The 20284-nt window shown below is 57.0% G+C and overlaps 1 protein-coding gene across 3 annotated transcripts in view; it reads left to right on the top strand.

Moving 5' to 3' along the window:
- Positions 1-20284, top strand: part of NFAM1 (NFAT activating protein with ITAM motif 1) — a 45180-nt gene that overhangs the window by 10016 nt on the left and 14880 nt on the right. For all 3 annotated transcript variants that reach the window (XM_081822558.1, XM_081822556.1, XM_081822557.1), the window contains exons 2-4: positions 5514-5843; positions 7262-7374; positions 14092-14187. In XM_081822558.1, the coding sequence (XP_081678684.1) occupies positions 5514-5843; positions 7262-7374; positions 14092-14187 (539 nt within the window). The remainder of the gene's footprint in view (positions 1-5513; positions 5844-7261; positions 7375-14091; positions 14188-20284) is intronic.

Here is a 20284-nt window from a genome sequence, read left to right as displayed (position 1 = left end):
GGGGGGGCAGATAGGGTGGGCATCCTTCCTACATCTGGGCAAGTTCTTTGATTGTGAATCCCTCCCCCCAGGGACTTGGCATGGGGTCCCTGGGCCAGGGTGGGAGTGGGGCCCCTCCAACCAGCTCTCAAGACTGAAGTTCAAGTGGCCACAGATTCAAAAGAAGAACTGGAAAAGGAAGGATCTGGCGCCAGTGGGCAGTAGACAAAATCTTTCCCAACAAGGGCAACAGATAAGCAGGAAGGGGGGAGGGCAGGAGGAAGCTGCTGGGGGGGCATGTTCTCCATGCCTGCACACACTGGACACCTGGCAGGGGAGCCTGGTGCACCAGGCCCGGGGTCTGCAGCCCAGGGGGTCACCCACTCCCCTGTGGCCGGGCCAGGGCCCAAGGCGGTAGAGAGGCTGTCATGTGTGGAGGCCACCCCATGTCACGTGTGCCCTGCCCGGTGGGCCTGGTACTTTCTAGGCAGAAGGCTCAGGCTGGCATTTGCCTTTCTAGACTCAGCAAAGACTCAGGACTCCTCTGACTTCCTTGCCTCTTTCTTGTCGCTGGGGAAAGGCAGCCTGGCCCTGTGGCTGCCTCAGAACGTTCCCGGCGCCATTTCATCCCATGACCACCCTGTCAGGTTGGCATTGTTGCTCTCCTCTTTTTCAGGGGAGACACCAAGCTTCAGAGAAAGAAAGCCACCTGCCCAAGTTTGCACAGCTTTTGGGTGGCAGAACTGGGGTCCAAACCCAGGCCTGATGCCTCAAGAAACTAGGTTTTTCCCAGGCAGCCCCCCACACCCCATATTCCTGGCAGGGTCCCAGACTTCTTAGCAGTCCTTGGAGCTGCTGAGAAGTGAGGGATGGAGGACACGCCATCCCTCAAAACACTCTCTCCTGCAAAGCGGTGTCGCCCGTGCTGTCCGGTGGAACTCTCTGTGCTTGTGGCAGGTGGGGGGGGGGGCAGCAGGGGGCTCGAGGATGCCTTATGAGTAACCAAGCTCTGGGGCAGGGCTGGGCTGGGGGCCCTGGGGAGCAGTGTCCTCTCAGGCACCATGCTACAACTTGTTCCCAATCCCATGTCGGGCTGGCCCTGCTCCTCGCCCTCCTCCCTCCACGGACCTGACCCTCCAGGCAGGGGTGCCCCACTTCTGGCTCACACTTCTCCCATCCTCCCCCTGGAACTGCCCTTCACAGTTCTTCTCTCCTCCGACCTGCACTGGAAAGAGTGGTGTACTCGGGCAGGTGGGAGGCCCAGCCGTCCTCACTCTCATCCCCTCCTTGACCTGCCCCATCTCTGCCCTCACACTCACAGCACATGGCCGCCTCCAGGCCCTTCTCCCTCTCAGGCAGGGAGCTCTGCGAATTGAATGAATCCATCTCCCTGCAGAAAACAAACCAGGCTCCTGGCGACACTTTCCACCCTGTGCCCGTCCTGCCCTAGGCCGCGCCGAGGACTCACCCGCCTCCTGGAGAATTATCCGAAGAGCAACTTTGTGTTGCTCCTGAGGCCCTTTAGGCCTTTGGTCTCAGGGACACGTCCCCCGGCACCTGGACGGAAAGCCAAGCCAGCCTGAGCTCTTCCGGCCCCTCTGCCCTATGGTCACTCACAGTCAAAACCAAGTCCTGCTTCTTCATATCGCCAACCAGAGTGACAGCCAAAAGGCTGAACTTGATGCACGCTGGAGGCGGAGTCTGGGACCTGTATGAGAATAAGGGGTGAGGGCCCTCTTCCCTTCTTCCCCCCAGGTTCCCTGGTGGTCCTTCCCCATGCGTCAGCTGCGTGGAGAGGGACAGGGACAGAGCAGGAAGAGGGCAGAGGAGCCCTGCTGGTCAGGGGCTGTGGATAGCTGGCCCCGTGCCCCGGGCACTCGCAGGGTTTGTAGTGGACCCCCTCGGGCACTTCCGTGGGTCACGGGGGTGTGCCAACCGGCCTCCCATGGCTCTCCCTCCCTCCTCAGCCCCAGGAATCCGAGTCCCCCCTCCCCCCAGTCCTCCTCCCTGGGCTGTGTGCCCCTCTTGGCGGCCCTTGAGCAGAATCTAAGAGGATCCCCCGGCCGGCTCACTCTGCCCCGGCCCACCGTGTTCCACGGCAGACCTGCTGCCTTGGCCTGAACAAGGGACAAATGGTGATACCGCCACCACCAGGTGCAATGGACACGAGCCACTGCACCATCCCCGTGCGCTCCGGGGGCACGCCACAAGCTTTGGGAGGGTCCCGCTGGAGCCCCTTTGGGTCTGGGGTGAGAAGCAGGTGCCCGAAGGGCAGGCCAGGTGCCCCTGCAGCCCTCTCCAAGCCTCTCTGCACCCCTGCTCTCTGTCATGCAGCCACCTGGCCTAAAACTGGGATAAGCTGTGACTCGTGCTAGGAATCTGACGGACCCCTGTCCTCAGCATCTGATGTCTCCTGTGCTGTGTGCCAGGGTGAGCGCTCCCCGCCCTGTGCCAGGCCACACTCGACTGTGTCCCTGACCCCGCGGCTCGGCCCGGGGGGCTGGTGTCAAATCCTTGGCACCGACGAGCCTGGGCTCAAATCTTGCTCCACCACTTAGGAACTCTGTGGCTTCGGGCCTCTAAGACCCCCTCGGGTCTTGTCTGCACAGTGGGACTGCAGATGTTGTCTCGAAGGATTGTCGTGGCGTTCAGTTGACATGGGCCTGTGTCATGCCCAGCCAGAGTATGCTTTCTTTATCTTTTCTTGCCCTTCTGTCCTTGGGCTATTTCTAACCTGCTGTCCATGTGTATTCCTGCTTTCCATTCACTGATGACCTCCAGACCTCCAGGTCACCAGCATGTCGCTCCCCCACACCCCTAGACAGGCTTAGTGGTTCCCTCCCACCAGCCCTCCCAGCCCTGGCTCCCTCTGCTTCCCTGTTGCCAGGCAGGGAGCCCCTCCAGGCCGGGGGTGGGACCTGTGACCTAACTGGTATTCCTTAAATGTTCGTGGGAGTAAACAAATGGTAGCCGCAAGCAATTTGTGGACACAGGAATTACTATGAATCTCTCTGTAGCACTGAACCCTAATGGGGGGGTACTTAGCAGCTAGCTGGACCAGCCTGCACCCCAGAGGGGGCGTCTTGGAGGGACGGTCCAGGATGGGGGTGGGAGCTAGGCTGCGGTGGTCCAGGCTCTGGGGTGCTAACACCCCCAAAAAAGAAGGGGCGGTGGAGGCCATAGGATGCACCATCGGGCCAGAGCCGGTCTCCTTCTCGGCAATGGCAGGCCTCCTTCTCCTTGCTTTTCACCTGCTGTCCCCAGACTGGCTGTCCTTCCCCCATCGACAGAGACTGCCTCCCTCCTCACTCGGACGGAGACTGTGGTTTCTCCCGAGGTCTGAGGCTCTCCTCTAGGGCAGACCCAAGCCGGGGCCATGCATGGTCATGATCCTAACCCTCTGACCTTAAAATAACGAATCCTGGAAGCATACGGAATGACAGTCCTCTATTTTTAAAGATTTCCCCCAAATTGTAAAGATTGGCTTAATCACACTAACACATTCCATCATTTTCTAGAAGGATACCTCAAATGCAGACAATTTTTTGTGGATGGATGGCTTCCTGCCAGGACAAACAGGAAGGACAAACAGCCTTATGGTATGGCCAGTGCGCCCAGCCTCCCCAGGCCTCTTAGACACACCAAGAAGAGAAGCAGGAGGCCCCGGGCGGGGGGAGGAGAGCCCTCAGTGCCAGCCCCGGTGTGGTCACTTTCCTGGTGGTTTTGGTCAGGTTCCCACCTCCCAACCCCCAGCAGGGAGCACTGGCCGCCTGGAGTGCCAAACAGGAGAATGTGGCTCGAAGTCAGAGTGGGTCCTGAGCTGAGTCTGGAGGACTAGGTGGGAGTCCCAGGCAGGGGGGCCTGCAGGGGTGGATGCAGCGCACAGGAAGTGGCCCTTTGGGAGGGGGGAAGGACTGCAGTGTGGCCTTGCCGGGGAGGGCAAATCAAGTCCATCTCAGCCCTTGGCCCCTTGTCCTTACCCGGGATCACGCAATGACCCCTTCCTCCACCCGCCGCACCCCTGCCCTGGCCGCCGTGTCCCAGGCAAGCTTCAGCCCTGAATCAGTGCTCCTTGTTTTTAGGACAGTATGAACATAGTGTTGTAGTTAAGCCACAACGACCACCCTGCAGTCGCGCCCAGAGACATCAAGGACCTGTGAAATCCTTCCCGCCCCACTCAGCAGAGGAGAGCCCTGGGTCCCAGCCCAGGGGCTCCTCCAGGTGTGAGCATCGTCATATTCATGCAGGACAACGAAGCCGGTCCGCTGGGACATCCAGCCCATTGCCTGGAAAAGACACTGCTTTTCCTTCTTTGGAGGAGGGGCGATCTCTTTAGTTACTCAATAGGAAGCTCAAAATACCAGTGCGGCCGGAGCTTCGGGGGACTGACTGGTTTAGAGGGCCACCTCTGTCCTGTCCCCAAGTCTTCCTGAGGCCCTGGCCTCACCTCCCCTGGGGACCCAGTGCAGGGCTCAGCGGAAGAGCCCAGAGACGAGTCCAGCCTGGCTTCACACCAGGCCCCGGGCAGGGGGCCCTCCATTTCCCCAACGAAATAAATCTGGCAGCTCCCTCGGAGTAACTCAAATGCGTGATCTTCTCCTGATTAACAGCCTGGCCGGCATGTTCTTGGCTGCTTGCTGCCGACCTCAATTTAGAACAGTTCGGCTGCTGGAGAAGGAAGGTGCTGGGGGACGAGGCATATTGAAGCTGAGGGGGCTTGTGTGCCTCCGGGAGTCTGCCGGAGGGTGGGAGGCCCAGCCGGGCAGGTGCTACTGTTTTCCTAGGAGCCTGTGATGAGGAGGGGTGTCCCGGTGTCCAGGAGGGAGGAGGCTCCCACAGGTACCTGCCTTTGTAACGGTCATCGAACGTCCTGGTCGTGGCCCCAACAGAGGGCTACCTCTGTGCTGTTGGAAAGCTGCTCTTGGGGCATTGCTCGTTACAGTCTACAAAAACTTGACAAATTCTTCTCCGAGCTCCGATTCAGGGCAAGGCTTGTCTCTCCTGATGCCTGGCATGCCTCCTCCTTCAGGCTGGGGGGAGCCATGGCTCCTCTCTGTGTGTCCACTGCCGAGAAGTTCTTCTTCCTGCCAGGAAGCGTTTCTTTATCTTGTCTCCTGCCTCCTTCCTCTTTACTTCTCATCCTTCAGCAGCTTTGGGTCTTCCCAAACTGGGGCTTTTATCCAATGTGGCTTCTTGGCCTTTGAGCAGGAGAGTGGTTAGGACTGTGGGGTCTGGAGTCTGCCCGCCTTGGGCAGGGTTGTAGCTCTACTCTATCCCTGCTGAGAGAGTGAAAGCTAGCAGCTTGACCTGCCCGACCCTCGGGCTCTTCTCTCTGTGAAGTGGAGCTCTTACACACTTTGCCTTGGGTGTGTTGGGAGATGGAGAGTTCTCTGTGTAAAGCACTTGGCACAGTGCCCGCACACAGTGACTGCATGAAAGGTGTGAGTGTGAGCCGAGGTCCTCGGGAGAAGGTAGAAGAGACTGAAGAGACCCGGAGGGTAAGCTCCCACTCGTTCCTTTTTCTTCCCCTGCAGGAGGGCAGTTCGTGACCCACACTGGTGCCCCCATTTTGGTCTCTCTGGCCAACAAGGCCATTTCCTTCGACTGCCAAATCACCTACCCAGACAGGCCCAGACTCAAGAACTTCACAGCCTTGTACTTTTTTGTGGACCTCCAGAACCAGCAGAGCCCCAGTGAGCAGATTAAGTGCCCACCCGACCTGGGCAACGAGAACCAGACGCACACTCTGAGATGCTTGGTCACCCCCCGGCTGCCCAATGCATCAGCCACTGGTACCTACTATTGCTCCGTGGTCTGGCCGGACTTCCAGAAAATCAGCAAAGGTGTCTTCATCCTGGTCAGAGGTGAGGCTTCCTGCAGGACCCAGAGGTTTCACACAGCAGAATTTGGGGCACAGGATATAAGAGGGGAATAGGAGCACCTGGGTGGTACCTGGGTGGCTCAGTCGTTAAGCGTCTGCCTTCGGCTCAGGTCATGATCCCAGGGTCCTGGGATCGAGCCCCACATCGGGCTCCCTGCTCTGCGGGAAGCCTGCTTCTCCCTCTCCAGCTCCCCCTGCTTGTGTTCCCTCTCTCGCTCTCTCTCTCTGTCAAATAAATAAATAAATAAAATCTTTAAAAATGAATAAATAAAGCGGGGCATATCTGCCTCATCGATCAGATTTGGCAAAACACAAGTGTCCTCGGGGAGCCCCTGGCTGCACAGGTGTGCTGACATCTACCTTGATTTGGGAAGGGCAGAAGCCTGGGATGCAGATACGTCTCTGGCCACGTCTGGCAGGTGCCTGAGAGAAGTCTCTGGCACCTTGTGTGTGCGTATGCGTGTGGGTTGGGGGGGTGCATGCACAGTTGGGCTCACGCACATGTGTGTCAGGGGCAGCACTTGGCTCACGTATGTGTTTCTGGGAAAGGTTCCTAGTTTCATCACATTCCCAAAGGAGTGATGACTGTAAAAAGTTATCATCGGCAAAGCCATGAGGCTCTGACCTGCCTCTGTGTTTCCCACCAGTAGGGGCTGGGATTTGGGGATGCTGTGGAGCTGGGCTGGCCCGGATGTGGCCAGGGGCCCGGGCTTCATGGCAATACCCTGCCCGTCAAGGGCTTTTATGGGGATGAATGAGATCCTGCGTGCAAGGGCTGGTGTCTGGTAATAGGAAATGTTTGATAAATAACAGACACGGATGTGCCTGGCACGTGGTTGGCACTTGGCAGTTTTTTGCCAGCCAGATGGATGGACGGAGGGAGGGAGGGAAGGAGGGAGGGAGGGAGGGATAAAAGGATGGATGGCTCAAGGGAAGGGGGCCGGGCTGGGCCCTTCACTTTCCCCTGGTGCAGGCCAGCCTCCTGCTAGGCCCAGGCCAAACCCATCCCCCCACCCGCATCACACCTGCCCACGTGACCACCTTTCCACATGCGGAAAACAGAAGGCCTGAGAGATGACGCGACTCGCCCGGGGTCCCACAGGCAGCTCTGAGTGGGGCCAGTTCATTCCGAGGCAGGGACACTTAAAAAGCAAAAGATGTGTTCCTTGCCCTTAACAAGAATCAAGGCTGCCAACCTAGAAAGGGGCTTAGCCAAAGCCAGTGTGGGAATGAGCACCTTGGCAGGGGTGGGGGTTTAGGGGACTCCTTCGGGGGGGTGTTGTAAGTGGAGTCCTGGGTAAAGGAGAACGTAGGGATTGGGGGCCTGGGGGTTGGCGGGGTGGGGTGCGCCCCAGCCTTAATCAGGTGACTAACCCTTCTGCTTCCCTGCCCTCCTCCTAGACATGGGGTATCGACGGCCCCCGCAGGGCTCCCAGCAGCTCCTGCTCTTTTGCTTCACTGGCGTCCTGACTGTGCTGAGCATCTTGGTCACAGCCCTGCTGCTCTGGAGGAAGGTAGGGGATGCGCACGCCCAGCAGCACTGCCCCTCCAGCCCATTCACTGTGGCTTCGGGTGCCTCCCAAGGAGTGGAGGGGCCGTCTGCCTGCCCTGCACGGCGTCCCAGTCGGCCTCGGTGAGGGGGTCTTCCTCGTGGCCTCCCTGCACCGGGACCCCTCCCTCACCCACCCCTATAGGCTAGCTTGCCACCACCGGGTCCTGTGGATCTTGCACGAAACCAGGGCCCGTCAGCCCTTTCCAGGCCACGGGTCTTCCTGAGTATTTCGGTGCAAGACTCAAGCCCCATTTCTAGCTCTTTGGATTAGGAGGCACCAGCCGGGTGCCTGGGTGGCTCAGTTGGTTAAGCGACTGCCTTCGGCTCAGGTCATGGTCCTGGAGTCCCGGGATCGAGTCCCGCATCGGGCTCCCTGCTCGGCAGGGAGTCTGCTTCTCCCTCTGACCCTCCTCCCTCTCATGCTCTCTGTCTCTCATTCTCTCTCTCTCAAATAAATAAATAAATAAATCTTTAGGAGGCACCATCCTGGTTTTCTGGATCCCCAGCACCCCAGATGGGAGGACGAAGTGTTTCCTAAGAGCCACTGTCTACTAGGCACCCTGCCCCATGCTCTCCTCTGTGTCCCACTGTAACCCTGCGAGGGACGTTTCTTTCCATTTTACAACTCTGGAAAGCGAGGCCCAGAGAGGTGGTGACTTGCCCAGGGTCACACGGCAGAGTCAGGGCTGGAGTGCAGGTGGATGGGGCAGTTTGGTCCAGCTCTGCACCAGGCCGACTCCTGCTCGGGCTGCAATGGGACCAACACAGGGAGGGTTGTTTCCCCACTGGGCTCTTGTCACTCTCGTTGTCACCAGCCCTGTGGGTGGTGGTTCGATGCCTGCCCCCCCTGCCAGGCAGTAAGTGCCCTGAAGACAGAGGCCGAGGTGAGCTTGTTTCCGTGCTCTGTGCATGCCCAGGCATGGGGGGTGCTCAGTAGATGTTTGTTGGGCAGAAGAATGCATTACCAGTGGGTGTCAGGTTCTGCCAGTTCGGGGGGGCAAAGATGGCTGTCAGGGCCCCAGGCTGCAATTTGGACCCCTGTCCTGGCTCCTTGAAAGCCTCAATCGGAACAGCCCGGGCCAGTGCTGCCCACCATCTAGGGACCAAGAGCTCCTCTGCTCCTTGGCAGCCATAGGGGCCGAGCCTGGGGAGCAGCTCAGTCAGCAAAGGCCCTGAGTGTGGGAAGAGGGCTCTGCACCACCATGGGGGTTCCTTGGGTCAAGAGAGGCTCAGCCCCTGCACCCAAAGGGCCGGTCCCTATCCACTCCCAGGGAAGGGCCCCCTGAGATGGGAGTTCATGTGTTGACTCATTCAACCCATATTGAGCACCTACTGAATTCCAGGCCCTGTTAAGGCCCCAGGGCTATAGCAATGACTAAAATGGATCCCCAAGAAATCCCTGCCTTCGTCAAATTTGTATTCCAGCTGAGGGGAGACAGACCATAAACAAACATATAAATAAGTAGTAGCATAACGGATGTGATAAGTGTTGGGGGAAAATACAGCAAAGCGAAGAGAGTACTGAGTGTGGGAATGAGGGAGCTTGCAGGTTTTAATAGAGTCAGGGAGGGCCTCCCCACACCGCACCTGGAAGGAAGAGGGACGGGCAGACGTTAGGAAGGGTGTGTCCAGCAGGGGAACAGCAGGTGTGGGTGCTCTGAGGCAGGAACTGCAGGGAGACCCCAGGTGGGTGGTGTGGCCTGAGCTCAGGGAGCATTGACTGGATTTACTCTAAGTGAGCCGGGAGGCCCTGCAGGGCGTGGGGAGACATGGGACAGGATCAGATTGATCCCGATGGACCCTCCGGCACCTGTGAGAAGCAGGGGGAGACTCTGTGAGGAGCTACTGCATTAGTCCAGGCAGAGGTGACCGAGGCACAGCACTTCTGGGGAAGTGGTGAGCAAGGCAGGTTAGAGGCTGAAGGTGGAGCTGGTGAGATTTGCTGAGGAGGTGACACAGTCTGCTAGAGCCCCCTGCTTACAAGGGAGCGACTCAGCCTGGGCGCCTCCAGCTCAGGACCCACTGAGGTGAGTGTCTGGCAGACCCCTTGTGGGATGGAAGAATGGGAGAGGCAGCCCAAGGTCAGCGGGAGGAAGGACTTGCCTGAGCCACATGACTAGTACACGGCAGGCCTGGGACTTGGACCCGGTCCTCAGTTTCCCACCTTGCCTCAGGCTGCAGACATAATCACTCTTCCAGAAAAGGCTCCAAGGTGATAAAAGAAGGTGAACATGGCCACTTGATTTGCCATAAAACTCTGGAGGCTGCCTTTCCTGCCATCTGTGAGCCGGAGCCTGGTGACGGCCTCAGCCACCCCTCTAGTTCCTCTTCTGTCCTGCGATCCGCCTTGGGACGCCGCAGATGTGGGGTGTGACCCTGGAGTGACCAGTTCCTAATTTGGCTCATTCTGCTCTGCAAAAACAGGATTGCTGGATCTCGGGGTCCCACAAGGTCAGGGAGGCACCCGGCGCAGAGTAGGTGCTCAGTAAAGTCTGGGGAGGAGGAGAGGAGGGGATAACACTCAGCCCGGCCTGACTTCCGAGCCCCGCCCCTCCCCCTGCTGCACGGCTTCCACGGCTCCTAGCCTCTCTCCTTCCAGGAATAGCTCCTGAGTCTCTCGTGCATGCCAGGCGCCGGGCTAAGTTCCAGACACAGTGGAAAGCAAGACAGATGCAGCCCCTGCCCTCTCATCAAGCTACAGCCCTCTCTGAGCCTTGCTCTCCTCCTCTAGAAATGGGGCTAAGGATGGATTTCACCCCTCACCTGGAAAGCGGGGGGAAGAGACAGCATCTGGGAGGCACCAGCTGGATGCCTGACCCACAGTGGGAGTGCAGTGCATAGACGCTTCCTGTCTTCCCTCCCTGCACGTGGGGGAGGGAGGGCTGGGGCAGGAGCCTGGCCTTGAAGGAGAGAGAACTCAGAAGGCCAGAGGCCAGAGAAGTCCCCAGAGCTCCCTGGAACTGGATCCAAATTTGGGATGCGGACCCTGTGGATGCCGCTCCAGAGTTGGGCGGGCCCCTGTGGCCCTTCCCTCGCAGGCCAGCTTGGTGTGAACTGAGTGCAGGAACAGAGCACGCAGGGGGGCCCCCAGCCAGTGACCAGGCCATGGGGGCCAAGACGAGAAGACCAGGGAGGAGGAGGCACGGAGGACCCTAGGAGCCCAGGCAGCTGCGGATAAATGAATGGAAGCCGGGAGCCACTGGCCCAGAAAAGGCAGACGATTCCTGCCATGAGAGCAGGCCAGAGGGCTCCCCACCCGCCCCCCCAGCTTGGGGATGGATCAAAGTTGGCTTCCAGAGCAGGCAGCCTCTGACTTTGATGGCTGGTCCATCCTCATCCCCTAAGGTCACCTTCCTCCCCTGCACACTTCTTCCCTTGTTTCCTGGACCCCTGGGCAGCCCTGTGCTGATCACCTGCATCTTCGCGGCCTCTGCTCATCGCAATCTCAGGCCCCTTCCTCAGAGCACTCCCCACTCTGTACACTCCCCGGTGACTGCTCTGCTCCTGGGGTGATGGTCCTCACCCCTGACGCTGCCCGGGCCCCTCCCTGAGCCCCAGACCACGTCCACCATGTGAGGCCCACGGGCATTGGCACTCACTGTCCCTGGCACCACTCCATAGCATCCAAGTCTGCCCTGCCTAGGCAGATGGTGCCATGTCCCCAGATGCTCAGGCCAAAAGCCTTAGAGCTGTGCTTGGCTCCTCCGTCTTCCCCCGCAGCAAGCCCTGCACACAACCTGTCTAGGATCCAGCCCCTTCTACCCTGCCTCATCCCCCAGCCCAGGGCTTCCCTCACTCCTCACCCAAATACAGGTCTCCCTGCTCCCACTCGTGTCCCCTCCAGCCCTGCTCCCCGCATCTGTGCTTATGTGTTTGTCACTGTTTCCCCCACCATAACTTAAGCCCCAGAGGGCAGGGGCTTAGTCTCCCCCCTTGCCGGGGGGAGCCTGACGCATGCTAAATGGTTGCGGGAGGCATGGCTTAGTTAAGTGAGCGCTGAGACTTGGAAGATGAGTCCCAGGTGGCCAGGTTGTGAGGTGGGCAAGGTGATAGTATTGGTCCCATTGTACAGAGGGGGAAATTGAGGCTCTACAGTTTTCCTGAGCTGCTGGTGGCCACACTGATTGGTTTATTCATTTGAAAATCACAATTGGAAGGGCAAATGTTGATGGCAGGGAACAAGGCACCCAGGGAGGGCAAGGCTGGCTCCAAGGGGTGGAGCATCCTCACCCCTGCAACAAAATGCACCCGTCTGATTTTTCAAGGGGGGCAGCCCCTGTGGGCCACAGCCCAGGCCTCACCTCCCTGCCTTCTGTGGCAGTGCGCTCGCCAGCCTCCCGGCTCATCTGCTCTCACCTTTTACTCCCATCGGCCTCTTTCTATCTGACAGTCCATCCTTTAGCATGTCCCTGACGTGTGATATTCCTGCCCGCACGCGATCCCGTGCCTTGTCCCCGTGGCCTGCGACACTTTCTCAGACTCTTCTCCTATCTTCGGGAGACAGGGCGGGCCCTCAGAAGTCTGCCCCAGCCCCCTGGCAGTCGTGGGGCTCCTTCCCACAACCCCACAGTGGCACTTACCTCCCTGCAGTCCCACCAGTGTCAGAAGAAGCACCACGAGGCTGGGCCTGGCTTGCTCACCACAGGGTCCAGAAGAGCCCCTGCCCACGAGCTCACACCCACCAGCCCTGACAGTGTCCAGGCCGACAGGCTCAGCAAAGGGAGAGGCCCCAGCCCCCCAGCTGTCTTGAGGTGAGCCGTGGCCTCTGACTGTGACAGACGCCTCAGGAAGCAGGTGGTGAGGGGGAGGGACACTAGATTTGGAACAGGACACCTGGGTTCCACCCAAAGGCAGTCATCCGACTAGTTGGACGGGCCTCAGTTCACCCCTCTGTGAAGTCTACTTCCTCAGGCTATAAAGAGAATTAAATGACGCTAAGAGCGAGTCTCAGGGGTTTTTGTAAACTGTGAAGTGCCATACGGAGGCCAGCACTTATCTAACTGTCCATGAGACCCACACGTTCGTACAAAACAGAGGGGCGAAAACTCCAGATACGGTCAGGTCAGCATCTTGGTGAATCACACAGACCTGGGTTCAAATCCTACCTCTGCCACGGCTGGTTCTGTGGCCTCAGGCCAGTCTCCTGCGCTTTCTGAGCCTCCTGGTCCCCAAGTGTGGAACAGAGACCACACGAAGACTCGCCTCGCAGGCTTGTCGAGAAGCACGTGAGATAGGGCAGGTAGTGCTGGTTCGGAGCGAGCCCCGGCTGGCATCCGGGGAGGGCCCTCTCCCGAGCCCCGATCAGGCTGCGACTGGGGTGGTTCTGGCTTCTGCCTGCGAGCTAATCCCGAGTACACAGGCTGGGGACGGGCAGGCAGCCAGGATTTTGAATTAGCTCCTGCCCCGAGACGAGGCTGTCGTTGCCGCAGGGTTGGTAGTGTGGTGCCTGCCTGAGGTGGGGGGACCGGGAGGCCTCCCTCGGCCTCGGAAGGAGCTGCCCGTCTCCCGGAGCCCGGTGCCTCCCCACGGGCCCAGCGCCCCCGCCTCCACGGCCACCAGCAGAGCCTCGCCGCGGCCAGCGGGAGCTTTGTGACGCGGGCCCCTCCTGGCCGCTCCCGCGCGAGCCGCTCAAATGCTTTCCACCGGCCACGCTGTTAGCTCGGCCCCAGACCCGGGAAGCTTCCCCCTCTCTCTGGCCACGTCGACTGTCTTTAAGTTCCTCGAGACCTTTAGGTCTTGGCACTCTGGTCCCTCTGCCTCCCCTCCCTCTCTTGCCAAAGGTGTTCCTCAGCCTTTAGGTTTTAAACACTCCTTTCTGAGGCACCTGGGTGGTTCAGTCATTAAGTGTCTGCCTTCGGCTCAGGTCATGATCTCAGGGTCCTGGGATCGAGCCCCGCATCCGGCTCCCTGCTCAGCGGGGGTCTTCTCCTCCCTCTCCCCACTGTTCATGTTCCCTCTCTCTCTCTCTCAAATAAATAAATAAAATCTTGGAAAAAATAAACACCTCTTTCTGCCAGGTGAGGCATTTGTCCCCCAGAGTGTGCCAGGGGCTCTGTCCTGTCAGTCAGTGCATGAACCATGCTTTAGTCAAACTGAAAGTTCGCCATCCGTGTCCCCGCTAGGTCCTGAGTCCCAGGAAGGCAGGGCCGGCGTCCACCTCTTCACACCACCCGGCTAACCAGAGGTGGCCGACGAGGGTGTGTTAGTCAGCCAAGGGCCACCTTGTGCCACCTGAGGGCCACGCACTTATCCCCTCGTCACCTCCCTGAATCCTTGCTACAATCTCGTGGAGGAGGGTTCCTTGCTGAAGAAATTGAGGCCCAGAGAGGGGCAGGGGCAGAGGGGGACCAGACATCTGGCCTGGCTGGCACTTGCTCAGGACCACCCCCAGCTGTCAGCTCCGTAGCCGGGGACCCTGGCACCCTGGCACCTGGCACTGTGTCCCTGAGCCAGGCATTGCGTCCGTGGGCGAGGCCTCGTGGCGGTCTCTACCATTTCCGGTCTGTGCGGGCAGATGAGTGGCGTGATGTGGGTCTCGGAGGCATTTGCCACATTTCCTTGGGGAGGGTGGGGAGGAGGTGCTGAGGGGCCTCTTGGCAATCTGCCATTCTCTGCCCTGGTGGGGTCTGTGGGGTGGGAGCCGCCCATCCCCAGCCCTGACAGACTCCTTTCCTCACAGAAGAGGATGCAGGCTCCTCGGAAGCACCCCGCGCAGAAGGGCTCGGACCTGAGCGCCCACAGCCAGCAGCAGCCTCCGGACGAATCCGTCTACATGGTGAGTCTCGGGGCCTGCACTCCCTCTGCCTGTCTCAGGTCTGGCGCAGGGCCCGGTTCCCTGGCTGGGTCAGGTACCAGCCGTGTTCCTTGTCTGTAAACTGGGGACAAGAATTTCCACGTGGTGGAATTTCTGTGAAGACGAACATGTGTGTGGCCCCTGGCCCCTGGCCGGCATGTAGTTGTGAGGTGCCCCCGGGGCCCCCCTGTCCCCGGCTCACCCCTCCACTTCTGGAACAAGGGGCAGCGAGGGATGAAGAAAGTTCCTTCATCCGACCGAATGATGTTGACCAGCTCACCAACCCCTTCCTGTTTTGATTACACAAGAATCACAGAACAAGAATCAACAACGAGAATCACAGAAAGAGGAAAAGGTCAGGCACCATCAGAAGCCCTAACGAACTCACTGTTTCTCAATTCTTCACACCCCCTCCCCCCACACGCAGACCTTGTTTTCTATCCTTAAACTCAAGCAGAGACACGGCCCGGCCCGGGATGTCGTGTCATAAGCATTTCCTGCCGCTGCACCTGTCTCCGCGTTTACCTGGGGGAGGCTCAGCCTGGTGTGCTGGGTGTGAGCCCGCCCACCAGCCAGCATGCGGCCCCTCTGCCCAGCGGCTTCGAGGGTGATGAACATTCTTTTTTCAGTTCTGTGTGTTTTAGTTCCGCAAGGAGCATATGCTCATTGTAGAGAAAGTGAAGAATAAATGCCACCCGGTGTCAGCTGGGGTCTTAGCTCTTCGAGCTCTAGAGCCACCAGGTTAGGATCTTGGCTCCACGCCTGGCAGGTGCGAAGCCTTGCCAGGGACCCGTGGGGTCCCCCGGGGGCGCGTTCGAGGGCTGCCCCTGCACGAGGGTTCTGCCTGTCCGTGCTGTCACCGTTCCTGTCCCCACCACCCAGACACACACGAAACTCGAGTCCACACCGAGGGCATTCGGAATATGACCCTGTTTACTGAGGATAGGGACCGATGGGGATGAGGCAAAGGGGATGTCGCCACAGCCTTCCCCTCCGCCCTGGGGATTTCCACCAGCCACTGCTTCCCACGCGGCCTCAGATTTCCCCATATTCTCTCTTCTCTCCCAGAAACTCATGGTATTTTCCCTGTGAGGAATTCTGGTGTCAGCTGTTGAATAAAAACAGTTCTCTCTCTCCACACACACACACATGCACACACGTGAGATCTCTCCCTCTCCCTCTCTCTCTCTCTATACACCTACACACACATATATATATAATATATATGATATAGATAGATGTATCTATAGATCTGTAGATCTATATACTATATATACACATATACATATATGTATGCATATATACAGAAAATAACCATCATCCTAAGCCTATCTTCCAGGATAAATACTAGTAACATTGACTTCTATACCTTCCAGTCTTTTTTCTGTAAATACACACAAAAAGACCCCTACACGCACTCACGCGCACTTTTTTTTTTTTTTTTTTTGGAGTAGTACAGCTATTTTTGTTCATGTTACAGTATCTCACGAACATCTTTCTACACGAATAAATATCCTTCTACAAGAGCACTTTTAATGGAAGAGACTCACTCCTTCCTGCATGGGACGTCTTCCCCGCCTGTGTTTAGACTTCTCTGAGGCTCAGGCAGACTTCTCTGGAGTGTGGGGAAGAGGCTCAACTGCCCTGCAGAGTTGCAGGGTGGCTTTAAGAGATTTCAGAACAGAGAAGAGGCGTGAAGGGAGGCAGATAAGAATGGCATTAACGACAGGGATAATGACGTCAGGAGCCTCTGTCGAGTGCCTACGATGTAGGCACTGCAGTAGGAGTCTACACCTGTTATCTCACTGATCCTCGTATTAGGGACTGAGGCTACGGGTGATGTCCCCAGTTCACTTTTATTTTCTGATTGTCTATTGCTGGTATGTAGACATATGATTGGTTTTCGTATATTGACTTTATATCCAGTGACTTTGTTGAATTCATTCATTAATCCTAATAGGTCTCTGCAAATCCCTTTGGATTTTCTATGAATTCAGTCTATTCATGTCACACGCATGAATAATGGAAGTCTCATTTCTTCTTTTCCTGTCCTCATACTTTTATTTCTTTTTTCTTCCTTTCTCTCACTGCCTCAGACCTCCAGTGGGATGGTGAGTAGGAAGGGAGACAGTGGGCATCCTTGTCTTGTTCCCAGCCTCCGGAAAAGGACTTTTGTACATTCCTCCTCTACTTTCTTTGGATGGATACTTAGATCATTGATTTTCAATCTGTCTTCTTTTCGAATCTATGCATTAAAGGCTGTGAACTTCCATTTAAGTACAGCTTTAGCTGCATCCCCCAAGTTTTGATATATCGTCTTTTCACTATCTTTCAGTTTAAACTTTCTGTTGAGAATTCCTCCTTGCCCCATAGGTTGTTTAAAAGTATTTTGCTTCATTTTCAAATGTTTAATTACTTTTTAGTCGTTGTTCTTTCTTATTTCTTGCTAATTCCACTGTGATCAGAAAGTATTTCAGTATGATTTTAATCCTTTGAAGTCTTGAAACTTGCTTTGTGGCCCAGCTTGTATTCTGTGTGCACTTGCAAAGAATCTGCATTGTGCATGGCTGACTAAGTGTTCTATGTATGTCAATTAGGTCAAGTTTTGTTTTCTTTAAGACTTTATTTATTTGAGAGAGAGAGAGTACAAGCAGGGGAGAGAGGTCAGAGGGAGAGGGAGAAGCAGACTATGCTGAGCAGGGAGCTGATGCAGGGCTTGATCCCAGGACCCTGAGATCATGACCTGAGCCAAAGGCAGACACTTAACCTGCTGAGCCACCCAGGCACCCACCAATTAGGTCAAGTTTGTTCATCATGTTGTTTAAAATATTTCATTACCTTATTATGATTTTTTTTTTGTCCATCAGATGTTAAGAGAAGTGAGTTAAATCTGTCCAAATGATTGTAGATTTGTTTATTTCTCCTTTTAATTATATCAAATTTTATTCTTCATTCATGTGGGAAAATGCTCATGACATATTGTGACATGAAAAAAAAGCTGTGCCAATCCAGTTTGTTTTTTAAAAGTGATCTATTAAAGGGCATGGATTTGGAGTGGGTCAGACAGACTGGGGTTCAAAGCCTAGTTCTTTTGCTCATAGGTTCTGTTACTTAAACTTCCTGAGTCTTTGTTCCATAATCTGTAAAATAGGGCTTAACAATAGGATATTGCATTTACAACTTGCAAACATGCTACAATTTCTTCCGTCCTGTATTTCTTGAGCCCACATCCCTCTCTGGCGACCTGCCCTTTCTCCACGACTCATAACAGAAATGTCACAACAGTCTTCAGTATTTCTCTCTCCTTTCTGACCCACTCAGTCAGGCTTTCTGCCCATGTATTCATCAAAATCTTCTTTCTCAAGGTCACCATCGACCTCCACATTGTTAAATCCAACGGTCAGTTCCTGGCCCTCGTCTTCTTTGATGAATCAGCAGCATCTGACGCTATCAAGCTCTCTCTCCTCCTTGACACACTTTCTTTACTTGCTCCCGGAACATTCCACACCCTCCTGACGCCCCCGCCCCCGATTCACCACTAGGCCTCCTTAGCTTCCTTCCACTGGTTCTTCCTCAGGAACATCGGAGTCCAGTCCTGGGACCCTTCCTTTTTGATCTTCATTCCCTCCCTGGAGAATCTCATTCTACCTCAATGCTTGAGAACATCTACATTCTGACAACCCCCACATTTTTGTCTCTAGCCAGACACATCCTCTGAACACCAGAGTCATTCCATTCGAGTCACTGCCTTCTCTCTCAGACCAGGCTCCAATTCTTTACCCACCCAGGGGCCTCTACTCATAGTCCTCATTGCAGAGACTGACTGCTCCATCCTTCTAGTTGCTCAGGCTGAGCACGTGAAGTTGTCATTTCCTTCCCTTTATCCCTGTCAGCACATCTTGTTTCAAAGCATATCCTTCCCCACCCCTTCACACCCCTCCGGTGCTAATGCTGGTGGGAGCCACCACCATTTCCTGCCTGGTGTCCCATAACTGATTTCTGATCAGCTGGCCTATTTTTTTTTTTTAAGATTTATTTATTTATTTGAGAGAGAGAGTGCAGGGAGGGGCAGAGGGAGAGAGAGAGGCAACTTCAGCAGACTCTGTGCTGAACATGGAGCCCAATAAGGGGTTCAATTTCACAACCCTGAGATCAGGGTTGTGAGCCAAAACCAAGAGTTGGATGCTTAACCGACTGAGCCACCCAGGCGTCTCCCAGCCGGCTTATTATTATTCTTGCCCTGGGGCAGCAGCCAGAGTGACTTTGCTCAAGCACAGATTCCATTCACTCAGAGCCCTTGCTGAGTCCTGGTCCTCCGAGAAGCAGCCACCAAGCTGGGGTGAGCCCGAAATTGTCTTTTTAGGGAAAGCACTTAGGAGGGAAAATGGGGAAGGCTGGGTGAGCCGTCAGACCAAAGCAGAGCTGGTCCTGAGTGAGGGAAGTGGGAAGGACGGCAGCGAGGAAGCCTCGATGCCACGCAGTCTAGGGAAGGCTCAGCAAGGCCCAGGAGTGCCCATGGCAGAGGAGTCTCTGTCTCCCGGGTGGGAGGCTGTGCTGGCATCCTCGCTGTGCACAGGGCCTCTGGCCTCCACGCACCCATGAGGATGGGTTCCAGAGCCCAACAGCTGGGACCCCTGCTCAGTCCTGGTCCCTGGAGCTGGAGCTCCGTGGGGCACATTCTCACAGCTGCTGCAGGCCTCTGAAAGTCCCCGCTTCACTCAGAGTCAACATCAGAGCCCCAACAGAGCCTCCCGAGCTCCCCACACCCCAGCCCCATCTCCCCCTGTCATTCGCTGGCCTCCTTGCTGTTCCCCAAGCAGCAGGCACGCCGTCGCCATCGCCGTCGCCGTGGGGCCTTGGTGTTGGCCGCGCCCTCTGCCGTTTGCAGCCGTCCACGGGCCGCTCCCTCACGCCTCACGCTCTGCTCCCGCAGCACCTCACAAGGAGGTCTTTCCTGAGCTCCCCTCTAAAATTGCAAGCTTCGCACCCCCTCCATGGCCCCAACCTCCCAGTCTTCCTTCTCGTGTCCCTCCATAGCCCTTATGGCCACCTCTTACTTTCGTGAGTGTGCTTTGTCTCACACGGTAGGTGCTCAGCAGTCAAGGGCCGCATGGACATGTGGAGGGCCCTTGTTACCTTCCAGATGCCTGGGTTTCCGTGGGGCTCCGTGCTGGGCTCAGGGTGGGCACCCCGGGGCACCCCACGGCACACGTGGGGCACAGCTTTGTGGGGTCACTCTCCCTCAGCGGCACTTGGATGCCTCCCCTCAACTCTGCTCCAGCCTTGGCTGTCCTGCTGCCCTCATTCCTGCTCACTGCGGCGGGGGGTCCTCACTGACACGCCACCAGTGTGGTCGCTTCCCACTGAGGAGCCTCCAGGGGCTCCCTGCTGCCGGCTCTCCAGGGCACGAGCAGCCTTCATTGGACGGCTACCCCAGCCCTGCCTCCCAGACTCCGGTGCCCACCACGGGCGGCTCCCTTCAGACATGCCAGGACCCTACCCTACTTCTTCTCTGCTGAGTGCCGCTCCTTTCCCAACAGCACCCCCAAATTGCACCCTTCCGCCCCCGGGGTGCCTTGTACAAGTCTCTGTGTGTGGGTGCCCACGAGAGTGAGCTCTTGTGTTTCCTTGGTCACGGCAGGGGGGGTGGGTCTTACAGGGGGACCAATGTCTAGAACCCTCAGATTAGGTCTTGGCCCACAGCAGCTGACTGCAGCTTTGGCTTCAGCTGGGCTAGACGGAGGCTTCGCCACTGACTTCACACCTCTGCCAGGGCTGACAGCCATTTGGGTCGGTGCTGTTCCCCACGGAGCGGCAGGAGGCAAAGGACTTGGAGGTCCTGGGTCCCAGACAAAGAGCCCTAACCCAGCCCAGAGCATAGCCCAACCCAGCCCAGCTCCGCCCAGCCCAGCCCAGCCCAGAGCATAGCCCAACCCAGAGCATAGCCCAGCCCAGCCCAGCCCAGCCCAGAGCATAGCCCAGCCCAGCCCAGCACAGCCCAGCCCAGAGCATAGCCCAACCCAGAGCATAGCCCAGCACAGCCCAGCCCAGCACAGCCCAACCCAGCCCAGCCAGCCCA

The sequence above is a fragment of the Leptonychotes weddellii genome, chromosome 5 (assembly GCF_054177405.1).
Source record: "Leptonychotes weddellii isolate Sample4059 chromosome 5, ASM5417740v2, whole genome shotgun sequence".
NCBI classification, from domain to species: domain Eukaryota; kingdom Metazoa; phylum Chordata; class Mammalia; order Carnivora; family Phocidae; genus Leptonychotes; species Leptonychotes weddellii.
Note: the sequence above shows the minus strand (reverse complement) of the source record. Positions and strands in the feature narration are given on the sequence as shown.